This window comes from Callorhinchus milii, unplaced genomic scaffold (genome assembly GCF_018977255.1).
Source record: "Callorhinchus milii isolate IMCB2004 unplaced genomic scaffold, IMCB_Cmil_1.0 Scaffold1, whole genome shotgun sequence".
Lineage (NCBI taxonomy): Eukaryota > Metazoa > Chordata > Chondrichthyes > Chimaeriformes > Callorhinchidae > Callorhinchus > Callorhinchus milii.
In genome coordinates this window covers 71355085-71378380 of record NW_024704742.1, presented here as the reverse complement: position 1 = coordinate 71378380, position 23296 = coordinate 71355085, and the positions used below count along the sequence as shown (strand labels likewise).

At 42.3% G+C, this 23296-nt stretch overlaps 1 protein-coding gene across 1 annotated transcript; it reads right to left on the bottom strand.

Annotated features, from left to right (window-relative positions):
- Positions 1–2067: 2067 nt before the first annotated feature.
- Positions 2068–22929, bottom strand: LOC103187267 (meiosis 1 associated protein). Its single transcript, XM_042343371.1, has 9 exons — positions 22672–22929; positions 20855–21040; positions 16528–16711; positions 11536–11715; positions 10898–11054; positions 9155–9296; positions 3892–4098; positions 3414–3578; positions 2068–2238 (listed from the first exon to the last, which is right to left on the bottom strand). The coding sequence occupies exons 1-9, from the start codon at positions 22927–22929 to the stop codon at positions 2068–2070; spliced, it is 1650 nt and encodes a 549-aa protein (XP_042199305.1).
- Positions 22930–23296: the final 367 nt, after the last annotated feature.

Sequence of the window (23296 nt, the reverse complement as noted above, 5' to 3'; positions counted from 1 at the left end):
CTGCTCCACGTCCCCCGCCCCAACCGCCCTACCATCGGTGGTCGGGCCTTCAGCCTCTCAGCCCCCAGGCTCTGGAACTCCATCCCCCAGTGCCTTCGCCTTGCTTCCTCCCTTTCCTCCTTCAAGGCCGGTCTCAAAACCTTTCTCTTTGACCGTGCCTTCAGCTCCCCTCTCGACTCTCTTCCTCCTCCTCGCTCCCTCCCTTCCCTCCCCTCACCCTGACCATTTCCCCCCTCCTCTCTCCCTCCCTTCCCTCCCCTCACCCTGACCATTTCCCCCCTGCTCGGGTCATGACCCAACTGTGCAGCGCCTTGGGACGTCCTCCTGACGTGAAAGGCGCTCTATAAATGGAATCTTGTTGTTGTTGTTGTTAACATAATAATTGTTGCATTTAGTTGGCGGGGGGAGAAGGAGGGGAGGAAGTAAAGCACTTCACAGGATTTAATGTAAAGTATAAAGTATAATGACTGCATATTTTGTAAGTGATCTTATCACATCCAAAGGTAAGCACCTTCAACAAAGCTGCTCCCCCGTAACTGTTTGTGGGATACTGGGGTGCACAATTGGATGCTGCGTTTTGCCCATAAAATCCACAGTCAATCCACTTTACAATGTATTCTGTGAAATACTTTGAGACGTGATAAGGTGCTATATCAAATGCAAGGATTATTATTATTAGCACCAAGGCTGTCAGTTTGGTTTACAGGACCCATTTGAACCCGAAATTGCTGCAATGTTCCTTAATCATTCTTCAGTGATAGATTTAAAAAGTCTATTTAAGAATGACACAGTTTTCACCTACAAAAACAGAAGTCGCTGGGAATACTCAGCAGGTCTGACGAAGGGTAGTGGACCCGAAATGTTGACTCATTTTCCTTTCTCCATAGATGCTGCCTGACCTGCTGAGTGTTCCCAGCGACTTCTGATTTTGTTTCAAATTTCTAGCATCTGCAGTATTTTGCATTCAGTTTTCACCTATATGTTTTTGTCTCGATTCTTGGCAAAATGATGCACATCTGTCCACTTTTTTGTTTTTCCGTGAATTTTTAATTTCTGTGGTTTGTCAAATTGCAGAATATTAAAAGTTAGCAACAAACAGCACACAACCGGGTTACATTTTGTGAGAAAGTACCCACTGAAGTCAAAAGAAATGCGCAACAGAAACGTTCCTTTTATACCAAGGTTTCACTGCAAAGTGCTGGGAGACCCAAAATTCCACCTGGTCATAGCCTGTGACACTATTTTTCTCTCAATATTTAAGATGGGGCAGAATTGTTGAAAATTCTGAAATCCAGGCTCAATTTGGAATCTGGTTTCCTGTGGCTTTTAAAAAAAAGAAAAGAAACCAGATTTCAAATTTAGATTTTTAAGAATTTTTTTCCTACACTTCCTTGATGTCTTAAATTTTATGACAAAACATTCTTGCAGACTGGGATGAGGTGTAATTTCAGATATCTGGTAGATAGATTAATGTGGTATTTAGAAATCATTCCCTAATTTAACCGCAATTAGACTGTGCTACAAATACAGGACTGCTTACAAGTTGTCCTGTGACGAGGGAAGGAGACTATCCACTGTGGGACCAATTAGATTATGCCATATCCAATGCAGATAGTGGCCCTACACAAGGTACAGGTATTTTCTCCTTCAATGTTACTGTAGTCTCAAACAATGGAGAGAGTTCCACTCGATGCACCTGCTGTGAATGTAGTGCTACACTTCCTGTTGTGACAGGTTGTGATAAAGCTTTCACATTCAGGGTGGCATAAGATAAGATTCAATTTCCGAACTAACAAAGTTCACCACGAGTGGTTAAGAAAGGCAGTTGCTAAGATTGAAAGGCACTGACCCAAGCAACATAGATCTGTGGCCTACAATTAGCAACGACAAACACAGATGGAAGCAGCTAAGACTCAGGAGACAGAATGAAAGCTTCAGACGGGTGCTATACTCACTTTACTTTTATGTTCTGATACCTTGGCAGAGTTTTTCTTCTGGAATGTCTATTTCTAAACAGCACCCCCCCACCTTTCCACCCACCCCCCGGGAAAACATGGCAAGAGCTGATCACAGGCCTGAGAGAAACTCATCATCGTCTGAGAGCAAGGACATACTGTATGAGCAGCTATTCATAGGAAGAGCAGGCCTGAAACTCTTGGCTTGGTTTGTGGAGTGGCGAATCATTGGGAGAGGAGCCACGGTGGCTTTCATTTTACTCTGGTACTGCCTGAAATGTTGCTGGAGGTGAAAGAAAAATGAAAGAAAAGTATTAACAAAAACAAATCTTCCATTTGACAAAATGCGTTCTGTATGCAATCTTCGAGATGGTCTGATGAAGGCACTATATTAAATGCACAGATTATTTTATACTATAAAATAAGTGTCCGGTATTTGATACTGGTTGTGTCCAGTATATCCACTGTGATCTTCTACTGTCAAGCTCTCTGTGGTGCTATATAAATGCAAGTTGTTATTGAATATGATAATCTTTGCATTTGAGGCAATGCTTATATTGTCAAAACACCTCAAACACCTCAAAGATCTTCACAGGGAAGTGTAGTTAACTGTAGTGACTGTGGCCATAATGAGCACAGTAAGACCTCCTCAAACACATATGAAGCGAATGACCAATTTTATCTGGGGTCAGCCAGGACCTGGATACTGGGAGAAACCTCCTTCTCTTTTTGAATAGAGAATAGAATTGTCAATGTCCATCTAAATAGACAGGAACTTAATGCCTCATCTGAAGGATGGCACCTCTGACAATGCAGCGCTCTCCCAGCAATGTTCTGTGAGCTCAAGATCACCAGCTTGTGGTTTGCCAATATTTAAATCATATTTACTTGGCCAATTGTGGTTAGGATGTGACCTCTTGCATGTATCTAGGAAACACCTGTTCTTAGTCATCAATGGAGAACAAACATCCTGGGGACGTACTTTCGATCTGCCCAATGTTGGAGGTATTGGAGAGAACAGGGACAAAGCTGATCCCCAATGTTAGAGATAGTTCAGAAGGACGGACCCTCTGATAATGGAGCACTACCCCAGCAATGTACTGGAGAGTCAGCCTGGACTGAGTTCAAAGTCCCGATGTGGTGCTTGAAGCTACAAATTCTTAGGCTCCAAGGTGCTTAAACAAACTGAGCCAAGCTGACACTTAAAATTAAGAGTAGAGGAGTTCCAGTGTGTGTGGGGTGCGGGACTAGCACCAGCACAGTCATGATAGAAAGAGCAGGAAAATGGGATTAGAGTTATCTTGGGCGAGATAGGACCAGCAATTGACAATGGAGAAAGAGCACAGGAACGGGGTTAGAATAGATAGTTCCTGCGGGGAGGAGGCACCAGCACAGACACAATGCCTCCGCCTATACTATAAACATTTCAGGATTCTGTGAGTTTGTTGTTATAAATACCTGTGTCTTGGGATGTTCGGCAGGGTGATGCTCCTTGCGCTGAACTTGCTTGCACTGTGGACGATAAGGCGTTCTGGCTAAAGTCCCTCGCAGGTACTTGTAAAGGTTGCTTTTCACAGCCAGTGGGTTATATGTGGGCTCCACCTCTAATCCATCCAGGATATCCTACAAATATTTTAGATAATCACATAAATTCTAGATCCTGATGATGAGCTATGCTGTTATCAGCTGTGCCCTGAAATACTGCATACCCACCTGGCGCAGACTATCAAGACCACCACAGAGGGCTGGCTCGATTCCAATACTCCATTACCAAGCATGTCACCATGGAGCCAGTTCAGCTCCAAAGAGACCCCACTTATATCCCACCCCCCAAGGAAGATAGTAATCACATAAATGTATTACAAGGGAGGTTAGATAAACTATCTTAACACAGTAGGTGGTTAGAATGTTGATTCCTCTGCAGCCACTCACTCACCTCCACTTTGCTCAGTGCTGTCTCAGGTGGTGCTTCTGACCTGTAGGGAAGCTCGCATGGTAAAAGTAGCTCACGGACAGCAATAGGCTTGACCAGAAGTGTCAGTGTGCTGGAGGGCAGTAAGATGTAGTAAGAGTAGACGTGGACAGTACAATTGGATCCTGTGACCTGTGGCTCAGAACGAGCTAAAAGCATGAAGCTTCTTTTCTAGCAAATGAAAAAACAACTTTTCAGATAGAGCAATCAACGAGAGTGATGTTTACCAATTATCATTGTATCAGTATGACTCAGTTTTGCATCTAGATCAGAAGGTTGTCAGTGTGGTGGGATGTCCGGCTTGAAAGGCGCTATATAAATGCAATTTGTTGTTGTTTGTTCTCAATCCATGACTGTTGTGAAGAATTGCTATGCACAATTGACCCCTGCGTTTTGCAAAGAGAATACAGTCAATGCACTTTATAATATATTCTGTGAAGCGCTTTGAGATGTCTCAACGATTTGATAAGGCGTAATTTCTATCACGAGGATTATTATTATTGTTGTTTTGTTGTGGATTCAAACCCCACTTCAGTACGTGGGACTCATTTGAAAAGCTGCTCAATGCTGTAATTGGAAGACACAGCATGGTAGTGTGGAAGGATAAGATCAAATGGAGCAAAGGGCTTTCTTTCTTAATCCGAATCTCTCATGTGATCTTGTGGTTAGAATTCACAGACCAGGCTGATGTTCCAGTGCAGTGCTGGGGAGCGCAGTGATGTCAGGGGTTTCGTTCTTCACATGAGATAATAATTGTTGCATCTGATATAGCCCCTTATCACATCTTTGAAGCACCTCAAAGCACCTCACAGAATATACTGTAAAGTAAATTGACTATTTTGTGGGAGAAACGCTGTAGCCAATTGCGCACAGCAATGTCTCACAAACAGTCATGGATTGAGTGATCAATTATTTTCTTGATGGATTATTACCCTCAAAAAAATGATCAGACAATCGACAAACAACCAGGTTCCTGCTTACTGCTAGGTAAACAGGCGTGTGGAGCAAGAAAACTTACCCAACGTTTCGCCCTCCCAAGAATCCAACCCAGGTCTCTCGCTTGCGAGCCAATGCTCTAACCACTGAGCTACAGGACTCCATAATCTTTAAATGTGATATATTACTTTTCTCATGTCATCAAAACATTTCAAAAGCGCTTCACAGGATTTACAGTAGACTGTAGTGATGCTATTTTGTAGGGCACTTGCCGATAGATGTTAAACTAAGACCATCCCGTTGACAACTTGCATAGCAGCTTTCACATAGGGGATCTTGAGGGTAGTGCACCCAGGAGACAAAAAGCCAGTAGATCTGGCAACAACAACAACATAGAGCAAGGCCATGGAGGGCTTTGAAGGTGAGGACTAGGATCTTGAACTGTATCCACTGTGTGATGGGAAGCCAGTGGAGTCGGGCGAGGATGGGGGTGATAGGGTCACGGAGCCTGATGCAGGAGAGGACACGGGCTGCAGAGTTCTGGATGATCTGAAGTCTATGGAGGGAGAAGTTGGGGAGGCTGACAAGCAGGGAGTTTGCAATAGTCATGTGTGGATGTTATGAATGCATGTATGAGGGTTTTGGCAGCCTGCCGTGTGAGACAGTAGGGGAGCCGGGCGATGATAGGAGAAGGCAGAGTGGGTCATGGCACGGATGTGTGGTGGAAAGGATAGTTGAGGGTCAAACAAGATGCCAAGGTTCCGGACTGGTTTCGTAAGGTGGAGTGTGCAACCATGGATGGTGATAGTTCCTGAGGTGAGGAGGCGCTGAGGTGAGCCAATCAGGAGAGCCTCGGACTTGTTGACTTTCAACTGTAGAAAGTTACCTCTCATCCAGGACTTGATGTCTGACAGACATTTTGTCAGGACAGCAGTGGTCCTGGAGTCAAGGGTTGAGGCCAAGAGATATTAAGGTGAATAGAGCAGCCAGAAAGGTTGAGGTATAAAAAAGTTGGCTCACAGGCTAACACCAGATGAACTTTCAGACCTTGATATTTTTCAAGTGTTAACTTGTTCTAATAAAGAATCTCTTTCCTGTGTTGCAATGCTGCTTTGAATGATTTCTGCCACAAGAGGTCCTCAGTAAATTAGAGATGTAAAGCAAATTCTCCCCCTCGTGGCTAGAAATTGGTATTTCAGAGTTCACTCCAAGATCAAAGATCTTTAGTTATAATAATAATCCTTGCATTTGATATTGCACCTTATCACGTCTTTGAGATGTCTCAAAGTACTTCACAGAATATACTGTAAAGTGAATAGATTGTATATTTTGTGGATGAAACATGGCAGCCAACTGCGCACAGCAGTGTCCTACAAACAGTCGTGGATTGAGTGACCACATTTTTTTAAGGGATTATTACCCCCAGGAAAGCAATCCGACAATCAACTAACAACCGGCTTTCTGGTTACTGCTAGGTTAACAGAGGTGTGTGGAGTAAGGAAACTTGCCTAACATTTCGCCCTGCCCTGGAATCAAACCCAGGTCCTTTTGCTTAAGGTTGTGGGTATAAACTTCACCTAAGGAATTAGGATCACAGTCTAGGCTGACAGTCCAAGTCCGGTGGGGGGTGGAGGGGTATTGCTGCAATATGAAGGGTGAAACTTTAAATCGAGGACCCTCCTGCCTCTTCAGGTGGATGTTAAACGTTTGAAATATTGGAAAAGAGAAGGTAGTTTCTCTTGTTGTCCAGCCAACAATTCTCCAGAAAAAGTTAATCATTCACTTTATGGCTGTTTTATTGCTATTCACAAAATGGCTACTTTAATGCCTACAAATACAATACTTTCTATGAATCACTTTGAATTGTTTCACCATGATAAACTAACGTAATAATTCAAGTTCTTTGCTTCTTTCAACAAGGGTTCTGTTTTAGTGCAGCCCACATCTCAGCATTAACATGAAGAGCCAATTAACTCCAGCTACTGAAGTGACGATGCTGGCAGACCTGTGAGTTCGGAGTAGAAAAACATATCCGCACAGCTGTCAATTTCACTGGGTTATTTAGCAGATGAAATATGTAAAGTGTTTTGTGATGTTTCAACTTGATGAAGTGCCAAATCAAATGCAAGGATTATTATTGCAGGTCGTGTCTCCTGGTCATGAGCAAGGAGCAGAGCCTTTGAGTAGTATTGCTGAACCTAAGAAAGTGTGGCCTTGATAGTTTCCATTTGCACATCTGCTGATTAACACCATAAAAATTACAGCTGTGAGGAGATGTTTTGCCACTCAGCTCCCTCTGGGTTGCCAGCAAAAACGCCACCTCACAACCGGAGGTAATTAACTCCTCATGTTCACGCCTATGCAACCAAAAAGCGAATACGAGTCAGTTTGAAGCAGAGCCCTTTAAAGAGCTTAATTGGATGCCTAGGTCTGGGAAAAAGAGAATTAACTGTGTTCAAAATTGTTCATAATTAATTCTTAGAATACAGAGTACATTAATGACTGTGTAGTGTAACAATTATAATAATAATCCTTACATTTGATATAGCACCTTATCACGTCATTGAGACATCCCAAAGCGCTTCACAAACGATACTATAAAATGAATTGACTGTATATTTTGTGGGAGAAAAGCGGCAGCCAATTGTGCACAGCAGTGTCCCACAACCATCATGGATTGAGTGACCAAATTAATCCCATTTCCTTCAGTAGAGCCTCACTTCTTCCAAAGAGACTATCTACTCATTCCCATATGGAAAGAGCATGGAATTGGAATTAGAGTATAGAGCTTCAGTGGGAGGAACCAACAGACCTATAATGTTCCTCTCCCGTTCACTCTTTTTTTAAAAAAAGCTCTTTGTTTCATGTTTACTTACTGCAAGTTAGGTACAAAGGCTAAGACCCTAGCAACATTTTAAAGGGAATTGGACAAGTAATTAAGGAACAGTGAATGAGGTGAATAGTACAAGATTTAATTGTATAATTATTGCTGATGATAACTATCAACTGGCAGAAAATTATGATCCAAACTTCTTTACTAACAAACGAATATAACCTCCTCTATCTCCAACTCCCTCCCACTCCCACTACCTCCAGCACAATGGTTAGGCCTGAATATGTCCGTGCTCCCATTTGTTGTTTCTGATCACAATTTCAAAAACTCTGGGGTCCCCAAGCCTTGGCTCTTTCCAACCTGCGCCTAATACTCTCTGTAATTAAGTAAGCAGGATGCATCCCTCCAGAGAGAGAGTGCGCATTTCATTTAAACTGTTTCTGGAATTTCCATGTGCAGGTGGGATGCATGAATTCTCTGTTTGGTTTAGATACATGGCGATGGGTTTGCACATGTGTCAGACACCTGGCTGATCAAAAACAAATTACTTAATAATTATCAACTATATCTGGGTGTGAATATTTCCCTTCAAGCCCACCAAGTTCAGCACACGAGTTTGGTGGAAAGCCACTGGTAGCTGTCATCTTTGCTCCCACTACTGCCATTGTTCCATTGGCAGAGAAATGGCTGATCAGAAAGCCTTGCTTGAGACCAGCTTAAGAAACAGCTCGATGTTGGAATAGGAGGAAGGGTAGGTGGTTATTCAGGAAGGATGAAATAATTTGGGTCAAAGGGCTTCTTCATCCTAACCTCTTATGTGATCTGTGGAGTCTTTAGTTCTGTGGAGTAGGGGATGTGGAGTCCCATAGCATAGTGGTTAGCGAGCTCGCCTTGCAAGCGAGAGGACCTGGGTTCACTTCCTGGATGAGACAAAACCTTAGGCAAGTCCTTAGTCCACACGCCTCTGTTTACCTCTATTAGTAAGTAAGAATCCGGTTGCTGGTTGATTGGCGGATTGCATTCCGGGGATAATAATCCCTCCAAAAAAAAAAAGTGGTCACCCAACCCAAAACTGTTTGTGGGACACTGCTTTGCACAATTGGCTGCCGCGTTTCACCAACAAAATGTACAATCAATTCACTTTCCAGTATGTTCTGTGAAGCACTTTGAGACATCTCAATGACGTGATAAGGCATTATATCAAATGAAAGGATTATTATTATCTTGTGAACTCAATCTGAACAGGCGATGAAACGCCGCTCTCTGCAATCGTCAGAAACAATGCACGACCTGAAATCTTTGGCCTTGACCTTAGTGGTGAAGTCAGGGCGAGGGAGGGGGTAGGGTTGTTCACATTGAAAAACAGTGGATAACTATTGATGGGAAAAAGGTATTTCTTTGATAATAATTATCATATTGAATCTATTTTTTTTTACTGTGGTTTTTACGTTCACCCACCTCCAGTGTGTGGCAGAGTGCATGGAAGTTATGATGGTTTGTCTCCAGTTCATCCCAGTCCAGCTTCCAGCAGTTTGTGGGTCTAATTACAAGGGGGAGTCCATAAAATACTGATTCACAGACCCCATCAGACTTCAGAGCTCTGTAAATCAGGAGGTATACATTGTCGTTAGAACAATCAATGAGCAGAACCAAAAAAAAGATAAAAATCATAGAAGAGAAAATTATGGAATAAAAATCATAGAATAGACAATTACAGAACATGAAGAGCTCTATTCAGTGAATTGACTGTATATTTTGTTGGAAAAATGCGGCAGCCAATTGCACACAGCAGTGTCCTACAAACACTTGTGGATTGAGTGACCAAATTATTAATTTTTTGAAGGGATTATTACCCCCAGAAAGCGATCCACCAATTGACTAACAACCAGGTTCCTACTTACTGCTAGATAAACAGGCGTTGGAGTAAGGAAACTTGTCTAAGGTTTCGCCCTGCCCAGGAATTGAAACAGGGTCCTCTCGCTTGCGAGGCAAGTGATCTAACCAATGCTCTGCAGGACTCTTTCTCCCATTGTGACTGGACTGGCGGTTGCTCCCCCACGGAGCTTTCTACTCTAATCCTGGTTGCCATGTTTTCCCCCCCATTGTGTCTGTGCTGGTGCTCGATTCACCCCCACTCCCCATATATCAACTCCTCCACTGGAGTTAGCTAACCCAATGCATTCTTTGCTGTAACCTTGAACTCAGCTCCTGGAAGATTTAGGCTAACAATCCCTATGTGAAAAACATGTTATCCTGCATATAAACCATCTGATCACCTTGATGTGTTGATATCTTTTAACACATGGCAGATTGTGTCTTCTGTAAATCAGCCAAGAACTCTGGACTGGATTGAGTTTCGGTTTTGTAACACATTCCAGGCCATTTGTTATCCTGTGCATAAATCCTCTGAAAACATTGATGTTTCTGCCTTGGACATCGCAGATCATTTGTTATTCCATATAAACACCATGTGAACATTTTCACATTGTTCCTTGTTGCACACTGCAGACACCTTGTTATCCTAAAGCCCCTGAACACTGATGTGCTCAGACACTTTAACACGCATTACACAGTGAGGTTTATTTTGTAATATTTCCTAACAGATTTTGTAATAAGAAAAGTAATTATTGAATTGCTTCAACTAAATGTGCTGAAAAGGTATTCAATTATCATACTTCAAAGCACATTCAATGTTTTAGAAAGATAATAATTTGATAATGGCACATTTCGAATGAAACAATCTGTTAAGAAATCTTGTAAATTCCTGAGCTGTGGAGTCCTGTAGCGTAGTAGTTAGAGCACTCGTCTTGCAAGCAGGAGACCGAGGTTCGATTCCCAGGCATGACAAAATGTTGGGCAAGTTTCCTTACTCAACACACCTCTGTTTATCTAGCAATAAGTAGGAACACTGTTGTTAGTAGATTGGCGGATTGCTTTTACGAGGGTAATATTCACTTATTAAATAAAATTTAAAGGAATAATAATTTGGTCATTCAATCCACGATTGTTTGTGCGACACTGCTTTGTGCATTTGGCTGCTGCATTTCGCCCACAAAATGTACAGTCAATTCACTTTACAGTATATTCTGTGAAGCTCTTTGAGACATCTTGAAGATGTAATAAGGCGCTGTATCAAATGCAAGGATGATTAATATTATCATTATTAAATTAGACCCTGTGTCTAGACAGAAGAGTACGTACTTAACAACTTGAAGCTTGTGCTGCAGCAATCCCGGGTTCACTGCTTTATTTGGGTTCTGACAATCTCTGAGGCCCTCAGTTTTCCCCACAAAGTCAGTTGTTCCTGGAAGCAGGGCAGGACTGATGAGTCGTTCTTGGACATCACATTTCAGGCAGGCTACAGTTCAGAACCAAAGACTCGCAAATCAGATTTTGTTTAAACAACTTTGCTACTTTTCAAACAACCTCTGTGAAGTAAGTTCAGGTGTTAGCTTAGCTGGTAGCACTCATATATTATAGCCCCAGGTTGGGACTTAAACGCACAAGACATGATGTCCGGCTAGTGCTGTAGAATCAATAATTATAATTATGCACCACCTTATCCATTATAACAAAACCTTCAGTTTACAACCTTCAGATAAGATGTTAAAGTGAGGTACAACTGTGCCTGTTCAGGTGGATGTTAAAAACGCTATCATATTACCACTCAACCTTCTCTTTTCCAGCATGAATATGCCCAGTTTACTACTCCTCATATTCCAGTCCCTCCATCCCTTCAATCATTCTGGTTCCCTTCTTTTGTATTCTCTCAAAGCTGCAGTGTCCTTTTTGTAATGTGGCAACCAGAACTACACACAGTATTCCAGGTGTGGTCACACCAATGCGCGCAAACTTACTCTTTTGTGTAGAATTTGAGAGACGCCCTGCTGGAAGTAGTAAATGGAGATGCTCCCTATCTGTCCCGTGGTTGTGTAACCAGCCCTTGAAAAAACTCTCCAGACTGATAGTGTCGTTCTCAATCTTCTGGAGATCAATGTCTGTCCCCAGGATGGAGCACTCTGTGCAGAAAAGAAATTGTGTGCATTAAATCTCTGTTAAGCGAGAAAGAATTTGCACTTTTGCAGCAATTAAAGATCTTAAAGTGATTACTGACAAGTTTAGTGACAAGTGTTAAGCACTCTGAGTGACTTCCCACGTTCAGGACGCTATATAAATCCAAGTTGTTATGACTGTTTTTAAGGCAAACACATCAATGTCCCACACATTACCATGAGGTGAATGACCAATTTATCTGGAGAATTGTTGGCCAAGACACTTTCTCTTTTCCAATAGCATTAAAAGATTTTCAACATCCACCTGAAGAACAGACAGACCCCAGGTTAATATATCATTTGAAGAACAGCTACTCCAATAATACAACATTCCCTTTGGTGCACGGGAACCAACCTGAACTGTGAGACTTGAACCAACCTTCGGCACAAAATTCTACAGATTGAGGTGATCAGAAACCTGTCAATAGAACAGTGGTAATCACTTTTGGAATTATAAAGCACCACAAAGCCAATACGTTCCAGGTAGATTGTATGCTACAAAGTATTAGTGTTTTGTTTAACACTTCATTCAGGGTTGAATCCAGTCCAGACACATACGATGAAATTTCACTTGGCTTTCTAATGAGGTTCTATGAAAAAATTGTTTTGTATTTCTCCTACTTTAACTCCTCCTCTCCAGAAGGCACTGCCATGTATGAGCCTTATACAGGGAGTTCCAATAAAGGGGGGGGAGGAAGGAACACCACTTCCAATTAGCCATTATTTATCTCATTCTTATGACAGACACCTGAAGCTTTTTATTTACCCAGAGGGTGATTAATGACTAACAGGTTGAAAGGAAGAGTGCTTGAGGTCAGGACAGTTGATTCTGTGCTGGGAAGGCAACAGGGTAGGTATTCTGGAAGGAATGAGATGAAATGGTCTGAAGGCCTTCTTCATCGCAACCAATCTTGTGATGTGCAAGTCTGGAAGGTAGGTATCGACAAATGAACACATCACACAAAGCTTGCAAGTTTGGGACGTGGACTTGTTAAGGACTGACAGTGATGTTCTCAACATTCTGAAGATCAATGTCTGTCCCGAGGATGGAGCATTCTGTGCAAAAGAAAACCTACGTCAAAATGTTTTGAGATGCTATCGCCCGACTCCACTGGCTTCCCATCACACAGAGGATACAGTTCAAGATCCTGGTCCTCACCTTCAAAGCCCTTCATGGTCTTGCTCCCCCTACCTCTGTGACCTCCTAACGCCCTACCATCCTGCTCGCTCCCTCCGCTCAGCGGGCTCTGGCCTGCTTCACATCCCCCGTCTTGCCCGCCTCACCATTGGTGGACCTGTCTTCACCCACTCTGCCCTCATCCTCCGGAACTCCATCCAGCAGTCCCTCTGCCTCACCCCCTCCCTTGCCTTCTTCAAGACCCATCTCAAGACCCTTCTCTTTGACCGTGCTTTCGATCACCCAATCGCAACCCCCCAGCTCGGGTCTGAACTCTGATTGTTCAGCGCTTTGAGACATCCTCCCAACATGAAAGGCGCTATACAAATGTAATTTTGTTGTTATTGTGAAAAACACTATATTAGTGCAAGTTGTTGTTAGGTGTTTGCTAACTGGATTCATTAAATAGCAGGCCTGAAATATGAATAGCGAGTCCTGACGGAAACTGGAAAGGTGCTATTCAGAACAGTTCCAATGAGATCCACTTGCACAGAGAAGTTTCTTACGGGTTGGACTGATGCACTTCCAGTTACCAGGCAGCAAATACCACATTAAGTTGTAAATAAGGAAAAACTTTCCTTTGAAAAGAACATCAAAAGTAACCAACACTAAATCACAAGTTTCCTGATAGGTGACGAGGAATGGGATTAGGGAGTTTTTATTATTTATAATATTTTGGAACAAGTGATAAGTCTTGGCAGTTTATTCAGATTCTCAAGTTCGCTGTTTTTTCTGTGCCAGAAGTTGCCTTCTTGTTGCTTGCCTGTTGTGTTAATTGTTGACTGCTGCCAAGTTTTCATAGTAAAAAAATAGTTTGAAAAGTACTGGGCAATAAAGTACTTAGCCCTATAAGCAAATCATAGAGAATCACACACAAGTTCCTTTCTAAACCAGATATCACCTCGCAAACCTTATCCCAACTGGCAGAAGGAAATAAAAGTTAGTATGCTTATTTATTGGGGAAAATTACTCACTTCCTGGCAAGCATAGAGAAAATAAACTCAGATAAGTACCTTTAGGTCGGCCAGTGCAGCAGGACAAGGCACTGGTTCAGGTATGTAAGGGCAATTTCAAGACAGACACTGGGAAGTACATACACAAACTGGACACACTCATTTGTTAAAAAAAGTTGGGACATAAAACTTTGGAGATGTTTACTTTGATGATAACTATGAAACCGTGAGATAACATAAGGTGCTAAATACAATACAAAATTTCATCTGCATAGTGCCTTTCATGTCGGAAGGACGTCCAAAGGCACTGATTTTTAAATTAAATGCAAGGATTATTATTGTTGGGTTGGACAGCAATACCTTTGAACCTGGTGCTACCCAGACTCCTGTGTTTCAGTGCTGGTTGCATAATTCAGACTTAACTCATCTCGTAATTCAAGTGCTCTTCTGGCTCTCACGTATTACCTGTTCCCTCTGGCCCACCATAGGCAATTGATTATGCATTCACTCATTATGCCTTGCTTTCTGGCACTCTCCTCAAAATTCCTTTGCCTTCAAAAACCTCTAAAGAATTTACTTGCCATGCCTTTGGCCAACATTCTTGACCTCTCCCTCCTCTTCTCTCTGTTGACTGATCCCCATTGTTTTTGTAAGAAACTTTGTGATGTTATCCTGCATAAAATGCACAATGTAAATGCAAATTGCTTTTACAGGTAGATCTTACGCTTTCCTATTTCAGCTCATATTTCTTAGTGACCCTCATCTATTCAAAATAATGATGTCCTTAAAAGCCTAGTGGGTCAAGGCCTCCATGATGATGTCAGCATGAGGGCCAAGCATTTCTCACTAGGTCAGAAAATTGTAGATTCAAGTCTCACATAAGGACTGAACTCACTGTTCAGGCTGACACTCCAGTAAGTTCTGGGGGAGCACTGCATTGTCAGACATGCTGTCCTTCAGATGAAATATTAAACAGAGGTCCCCTTTGCCCAGACAGATGTTAAACATCATGCAACATTATTGTAAAAAAAAAGGGAGTTTCTACCGGTGTCCTAGCCAACAATCCTCCAGAGAAATCACTCATTCATCTCAGGGCAATTTGTGGGATCTTGCTGTGCATAAATTGGCTGCCTCATTTACATACAAACTACAGAATCATTACCCTTGGCAGTACTGTAAATCCCTGTGAAGCGCTTTGTGACATTTCAACATTATAGATAGTGTGTCAAAACAAGGATTATGATTAATAATAATAACCCTTGGATTTGATATAGCACCTTATCACATCTTCGAGACATCTCAAAGCGCTTCAAAGAATATACAGTTAATTGACTGTGTGTATATTTTGTGGGCGAAACGCTGCAGCCAATTGCACACAGCAGTGTCCAACAAACAATCCTGGATTGAGTGACCAAATTATTATTGATTTTTTGAAGGGATTATTATCCCCGAAAAAATGATCCAACAATACCTCAAGAGTACAATGCAGTGCTGCTAAAATCAGCAAGGGAAAGATGACGCAAAGCGGATAGAAAGCAGTTAGTTAATTTACAGATTGGTGCCCTTTTGGCTGCGCGTCTTTCCCATTGCAATCTGGAACTTAATAACAGGGGGTGTCTTTGTAACAACGCAAGGGTTTTTCACAGGACTGTATATAATGTACGCAACTATTTCCTGATGTATTAATTAATGCATCTTAATACAACCAAGATGTTTTGTTGCACATATTCCATATCACGGTCCAGCAACACTAACCATTCAGCTATTCTGCAACACTGAGGCAATTCACACAACTAGGACAACCAGTGTAATATCTCACCGTACGTTTGACCCAAACACACATGGTTTCAGCTTTAAAACAATCAGTGTAAAATTTTAAGCCTGTACAGAGTATTGGAAAAATTCTGAAGTCTAGTCTTAATTTGGAAGCAGTTTTTTTCATATATAGAAAGAACACCGAATAAAACAGCTGTCAAATTACAACTAAATTTAAAACTTCTAAAATTCTGCATGACCTTAAACTTTCAGACAATGATCTTAACACATAATGCATTTCAGGTGTGGGAAGGTTGTAGTTGACTGACTGTTGACTTGAATGCAGTGTTGTGATAAGCAGCGATGGTAATCAAGGGGAGGGAAAAGGTAAGAGAGAAAGAGGGGGAAAAGATGTCCAGGAATGGCAACTCATTTTAGTTACTTAGACACATTCTCAAGCACTTAAAAATATTTCTTGAGTTATAGACTGTGGCTTTCCCATAAAGAGACTGACCTTTCATTTTCAGTCCAAAGAAAACAAATCCAGAACAAATGCCTTTAAACAACTCGCTTCAGGACCTTTTTTTTACACATAAATCAGAATGTGCAATGTGATCAAGCTTAGAGGGGGTAAGGGGGCGGGATGCGCGAATCATTTCTGCTACATTACCCAATGCAATGGTCATAAATAAACAGACAGTAACACAAACATTACAGATTCCTTCCTTCTTTCCAAAAAAAGAGAGTTAAATATATTGTTATAAATGAACAAGGTGGAAGTGGGTGGGGGGAAAGATGCAATACTCAAGGCAAGGCAAATAGAAAGGAAACATCCCTTGTACTAAAATAAATATAATAAGAGTCTATGGGTAACAGATTATAGTAAACACAGACCTTCAGGATTATTGTCTTCGCTGCTGAGGGCTGTGCTTGACTCCATGTCCATCAATTCCATTGGATTACACTTCGAGATCTGGAGGACCTGCAACCGCCTGAGGCTAACCATGTCTGTTTCATTCAGCCCTGACTCCAGCTCCTTCACCACTCGTTTTCCTGGTTGACTGGTCAGTACGGTAATCTGAATTGACAGAAGATAAACCATGGGGTATGAAAAACTTACAGGCTAGGGTGAAATTTGCTGAGTTCAATAATTTAATGCCACAATTTGCGGTATTTAGTGTAAGATTAAAAAAATTGAAGATTCACATTAAACAGTGGTTAATAGTCAACAATGAACAATCGTCAACATTGGTCAACACTCAATGACTACTAGATGTCAGGATCTCTCTCCTCCCATCCCCAAACCCCAATCTAACTATATTGCACTATTTTTCTTCAACAAGTGACTTTGTTTTTATATTGCAGGCCTAGAGAGTGCGGTTTATGAGTTATTCTCTGGGCTGGATCTGCTGAGAAGCAGCCAAATTCTCACTCTGCTTGGCCCAGAAATGCTTTTTCTCCTTGCTTGAAGTTCCTTGCTTGGGCCTAGTTGTGAGAATAGCTTCGAAAAATGGAGCTGGCAGAGGAGCTTGTAGTTTGTGTGTGTGTGTGTGTGTGTGTGTATGGGGGTGATGGTGGTGGTGGGGCATCACTTGTGGCGTTCATATCACTGTGTGAACTTTGCAATTCCAGCATTAAATTGTCCAACACCCCAAAGCCACTCTCCATGATCTGGAAACTGTGCCTGGTTTGTCTTAATTTTTTGAACGTTCTGCATTTACTTTATCAATCCCACATATCTTACTTAACAGCTCTTGCACATACTATTTCCAAGGGTGAAGAGTCCTAGTCTATCAAGTCTTTCTTCATAATTAATCTTTCTAAAATTGGAGATTATCTTTGCTGTTCTCCTCTACCCTGCCTTGAGAGCCTGGTCAGCTACCTTGGTGATCATTCCTACTCTTAAATTACCGCCCCATATCCAACCTCCCTTTCCTCTACAAGGTGCTGGAATGAGTCGTTCCTTCCCAGCTTCCCTCCTTACTCTCCCACCACGCCCTTCACCAACACTTCCAATCGGGCTTCCGTGCCGCCCACAGCACAGAAACAGCTCTGGTCACAATGAAAATGACATTTTGTCCATCTGCGACCAGGGCTCCCTCTGCTTCCTCGTCCTCCTTGACCTCTCTACTGCTTTTGACAGCGTTGATCACTCTATCTTCTTCCACCACCTCTCCTCTCACCTCAACCTTCATGGTTCTGTCCTTGAATGGTTCAGATTGTATCTCTCACACCGTCTCCACTTCACCTCCACAAATGGCTTCTCCTCTAGGCCCTGCACTGTCTCGTATGGCGTGCCTCAGGGCTCTGTCCTTGGTCCCCTCCTCTTCAATACCTATATGTTCCCTCTTGCTGACGTCATCCGCAGAAATGGGGTCAACTTCCACATGTATGTAGATGACATCCAAAGCTATCTCTCTGCCTCCATCCTTGACTCCAGGGACCACTGCTGTCCTAACAGAATGTCTGTCAGATATCAAGTCCTGGATGAGAGCAAACTTTCTTCAGTTGAATGTCAACAAGACTGAGGCCCTCCTGATTGGCTCCTGTCAGCGCCTCCACACCTCAGGCTCTGACAGCATCACCATCCATGGTTGCACACACCACCTTGATAAGGCATTCCGGAAACTTGTTTGACGTCTTGTTTGGCGTCTTGTTTGACCCTCAACTATGCTTTCTACCCCACATCCGTGCCTTGATCCACACTGCTGCTGAAACCCTCATACACGCATTCATAACATCCAGGCTTGACCATCCAGGCTTGACTATCCAAACTCCTGCTTGTCGGCCTCCCCAACTCCTCCCTCCATAGACTGCAGTTCATCTAGAACTCTGCAGCCTGTGTCCTCTCCCACACCAGGCTTCATGACCACACCACCCCTCTTCGACTGTGCCTTTGATCACCCTCCTTCCCCCACCCTAGACGATCCCGAGCCCCAGTTCGGGTCCGAAACACTGATTGCCAGTGCCTTTGGATATCCTCCTGACGTGAAAGGCGCTAAACAAATGTAATTTTGTTGTTGTTGTTGCTTTCCTGTAAGATGATGAAATTGTAAAATGTTTACTTTCTTCCTTGGAATTTTCTTCCCCGTGTACTTTGCTTTAGGTGCTTGAGATTGAGTTGAGGCAGTGAGTGTTACCTGAGCCAGGCAATGCTGCAGTGCTCCAGGGCAATGTTGATGACAGACTAGAGCCTGGCACTTTGGCAGAAGTTTGAGAGGCAGACCATTGCTTTTAAAATCATCGTCTTAAAATGGAAGATTGTACAGATGTTTGGAAATTTCGATGCGGTTTTAATTTGAAGACTGGTTTCCACTGCATAAAACATTAACTGCAGCAAAGCAGCTTCCAAATTAAGTAGAATTTTGGTCTTTTCCAAAATAATAATAATCCTTTGTTTTTTTTAATGGATTATTACCCCACGGAAAAGCAATCCAATCGACTAACAATCAGGTTCCTACTTACTACTAGGTAAACAGAGGTGTGTGGAGTAAGGACTAACATTTCGCTCTGCCCGGGAATCAAACCCAGGCCCTCTCACTTGCGTGGCGTGTTCTCTAACCAATACGCTACAGACCTCAACGCCGATCTTACATTTCAGGATTTTTCACAATTCTGTATGGTGATAAATTTTAAGCCAAAATGGTCTTTATAACTTAAATGCTGATTTGTTTTGTGAATAATCTTTATAAACCTATAGATAATACACAGCAAGCTATTGTAATTAAAAGTTATTATATCACCACTTGCCCTGGCTCGGCTTTGTGCTAAGTGCTCTGGGAGCAGCGCTATATAAATGCAAGTTGTTGTTGTAAAGGCATTGTTGTACATATAACAATGTAATATATGACCTGTAATAATTAAAACATTTGGCCCGAAATGCGGTTTAACCTGTAAGATTATTTTAGAATTGACAAAATTTTAATGTTAATGTTAAAATTATTGTCTTGAAATTGTGGAAAATCCTCAGATTTAGTCTTAATTTGGAAGATGTTCTTGTTGAGAAATGAGGAAAACCAGCTCCCAAAATTTAGACAGAATTTAGTAGCACAATTTTGTGCAATCTTACATTTTAAGACGTGTTAAGACTACAACTAGGATCGAATTTCAGGCCTGCTGCTAAACAATGTTAACATTTGGTTCCTCCACCCCCTCACCAACCCCCAACATAATAATAATAATCCATGCAGCTGATATTGTGCCATATCACATCGTTGAGACATCTCAAAGTGTTTCACAGAATATATTGTGAATTAACTGCATATTTTGTTGGTGAAACTCGGCAGCCAATTGCGCACAGCAGTGTTCTACAAACATTCTTAGATTGAGTGTACAAATATTTTTTTAAAAAGAGGGATCATTACCCCCGTAAAGAAATCTGCCAACCGGGTTCTTAGCTACTGCTAGGTAAACAGAGGAGTGTAGAGTAAGAAACCTTCCCTAAGGTTTCGCCATGCCTGGGGATCAAACATGGGTCCTCCCACTTCCTCTCTTGCGAGGCCAGTGCTCTAACCAATACTCTACAGGACTCCATATCAACATTATCAAAATGGTTGAACGTCAAGCTAACCTATGCCGCCATTGGACTTGCTGGCTCATGGATCAAGACACCAAGGTGGGATAGCATATGAACTCAACAAAAGTGATCTTTTCCTCGTAATTCTGTGTCATCTGAATTCCCGGGCAGGTCAAAACCTTAGGCAACTATCCTTACTCAACACAGCTTCCAAAATACTCCAGATGCCTTCGTTTACCTAGCAGTAAGTAGGAACAACAACAACTTGCACTTATATAGCAACCTCCATCTCAGAGTGTTGAGAGCCCAACTCTGAACCCGGGGTGGGGGCGGAAGAGGTTTTCAGGTGGGACTTGAAAAAGGGGAGGGGGAGGGATTTGAAAATGAGTGTTGTTAGTCGATCGGCGGATCGCTAACAGAGCGTAATAATCCTGTCCCCCCCCCCACCCCCAAAAATTATAATGTGGTCACTCAATCCCAGATTAGCTGCCTAATTTCACACACAAAAAACGCAGTGAGTTCAATTTACGATATATTCCGTGAAGCGCTTTGAGACATCTCAACGATGTGATAAGGCGCTATATCCAAAGCAAGGATTATTATTATTATCTGAAATTTGACTACAAAACATTCTCACAGGCTGAGACGAGATGAATTTCGGAGCTTCTGTTTCAATAACATCATTTTTAAATCTGAATGGCTCACCTCCACTGAACAGTTGTTGAGAGATCCTCCCACCGTCAAATGCCTCATGTACTGCTTAAACTGCAGGAGACCATCCTCTACGGCGTGTTTTAGAGAGTCTGGCTTTTGGCGTAAACAGCCCTCTTTTGGCATGGATCTTAGCTCAGTGACACAGGAGTGGAGCCTGGGAAAGTTCCCTTTCACTTGCTGTTCCAGAAGAGAACAATGTTTGAGAAAGCACAACTTAACTACAGTGTACAGAAACAATACAATTAAAATGTCCTATGCAATTTTTTTGTTTGTTTTCTCCTCTTGAGGTTCCACCTCTGCTTTACCCCTGCCCCAACAGCACACTACCCTCTACCCCTGTCCCCACCCTAGGCAAGACAACAGGCTGGTGAACTGCTCTCTCCTTTTCATACTTCAACATGTACTATTTTGTCCTGCTGTCTGGGTTTATCTGAAGCTGGATTGAGTGATCAAATTATTTTAAGGGATTATTACTGCTGGAAATTGATCTGTCAATCGACTAACCTAGGTTCCTACTTACTGCTGGGTAAACAGAGGCATGTGGAGTAAGGAAATTTACCTACGGTTTCGCCCTGCCTGGGAATCGAACCCGGGTATTCTCACTTGCAAGGTGAGCGCGCTAAACACTACGCTGCAGGACTTCACATATCTCACCTAGTCAGCAATTCGAAGTGCTTTAAGATGTCCTCCCAAATACATAAAGGTAAATACTTGGTTGTTGTTCTGGGTTTACTTTCTCATTCCCATTTAGCATCTTACACACTGTGCTCCCCACCTCCCCCCCAACACACACACAAACACTCAGCATCTCCCTTTCTTCCCTATCAACCCAAACTGTAACATAAGGAACTGAAATTCACAAAAACAGCTTATTTAACTATAATGAATGCTGTGTATAATGGAGGGGAGGAAACATATCTGGAGGTGTGTGGCTTTGTAACTCCCTATTGGAAAGGAGGGAAGAAAATTCCTTGGGCAATATCAAGGCTGGCATTTGAGTGCAACTGTAAGAGGATATTCACGTGGTCAATGTCCTGTCACCATGTCTCAATTGAGGCCTTCAAGATCTCAAATCTCCATTGGTGTCGAAAATTCAAAGATGGCAGCACAATGTTTGGGAATCAGCTACAAAAGACTGAAAAGACTTAACTCAAAGTCTCGCCTGATGTTCCAGTGCAGTATTGCGGGGAGGGGGAGGGAGTGCTGTATTGTCAGAGTATTTTGTCGGAGACCTCTGTCTTTTAGATGAGATGTTAAATCAAGGGGCCATCACATCTGTACTGTTCAGATTAACATTAAAAATAAATAATAATTTGGTCACTCAATTCACGACTGTGTAAGTAGGAACCCGGTTGTTAGTCGATTGGCGGATTGCATTTCCGGGGGTAATAATCCCATCAAAAAAAGAATGATCTGGTCACTCAATCCACGACTGTTTGTGGGACACTGCTGTGCACAAATAGCTGCCGTGTTTCGCCCACAAAATATACAGTCAATTCACTTTACAGTATATTCTGTGAAGCGGTTTGAGACGTCTTGAAGACATGATAACGTGCTCTATCAAATGCAAGGAATATTATTATGTTACTAAAGATCATGTGACAGGATTGGAAATGAGAAGGGAGTTTCTCCGAGCATCCTGCTCAACAATCCTCCAGGTAAATCTTCCTCCCCCATTGCAGAACAGCAGCATTACAGTTAAATGAATAAATATTCATACATTTGAATTCCCTCAATGTTGAAGTTTTCAGTCACATTCAAGACAGGTAGTGAAACAAAACCCAGATGCACAGCTGAGTGTAACATACCACAAAAGGAAGAAGGCATTCTTGCTGATTATGGACCACATACAAACTGAGCAGTGGGAGCCGAGGCGGTCCTCCCAAACTGCAAGCCAACGCAAAGAAATTTTCCAGGGCTTCACAGATGCAAGTGCAAATGTCTGACCAAAAGGGAGGTGTAACATCCACCACGAGGATTCGAGGCGGCTGTCTTGTGCCAGTGGAAGCATAGGCTCTCTCATTGTCGCTGCTCCGTTTCTCAGGCAAGGACTTCCCTGAATTCATTGCGGTGGTTATTGATATTTCCAGCCCTCTTGCAGCTGAAAAGACCACAGAAAGAGCAATAAAATACACTGCAATAACAATTTTAGTCAAAGGTAGATGTTTGTGGTCCAAAATTCCATTTGGTCTTTACAATTTGGGCTGAATGGTGCAAAATGATTCATTTCAGCCTCAATTCAGGAAGCCATTCTCTGCGGTTCTTAAAAAGTGAACTGAGTTTCCAAATTAAGTCTGAATTGAAGAATTTTTCACAATTCTATACGATTTTAAGATACAATGCTCTCACCTACTAAGACGAGGTAGCAGGCCTCACCATAGATGGTCCACTTCCTTTCTGAAACCTTTAGTACAGTAGTTCCTTGTTCCACTA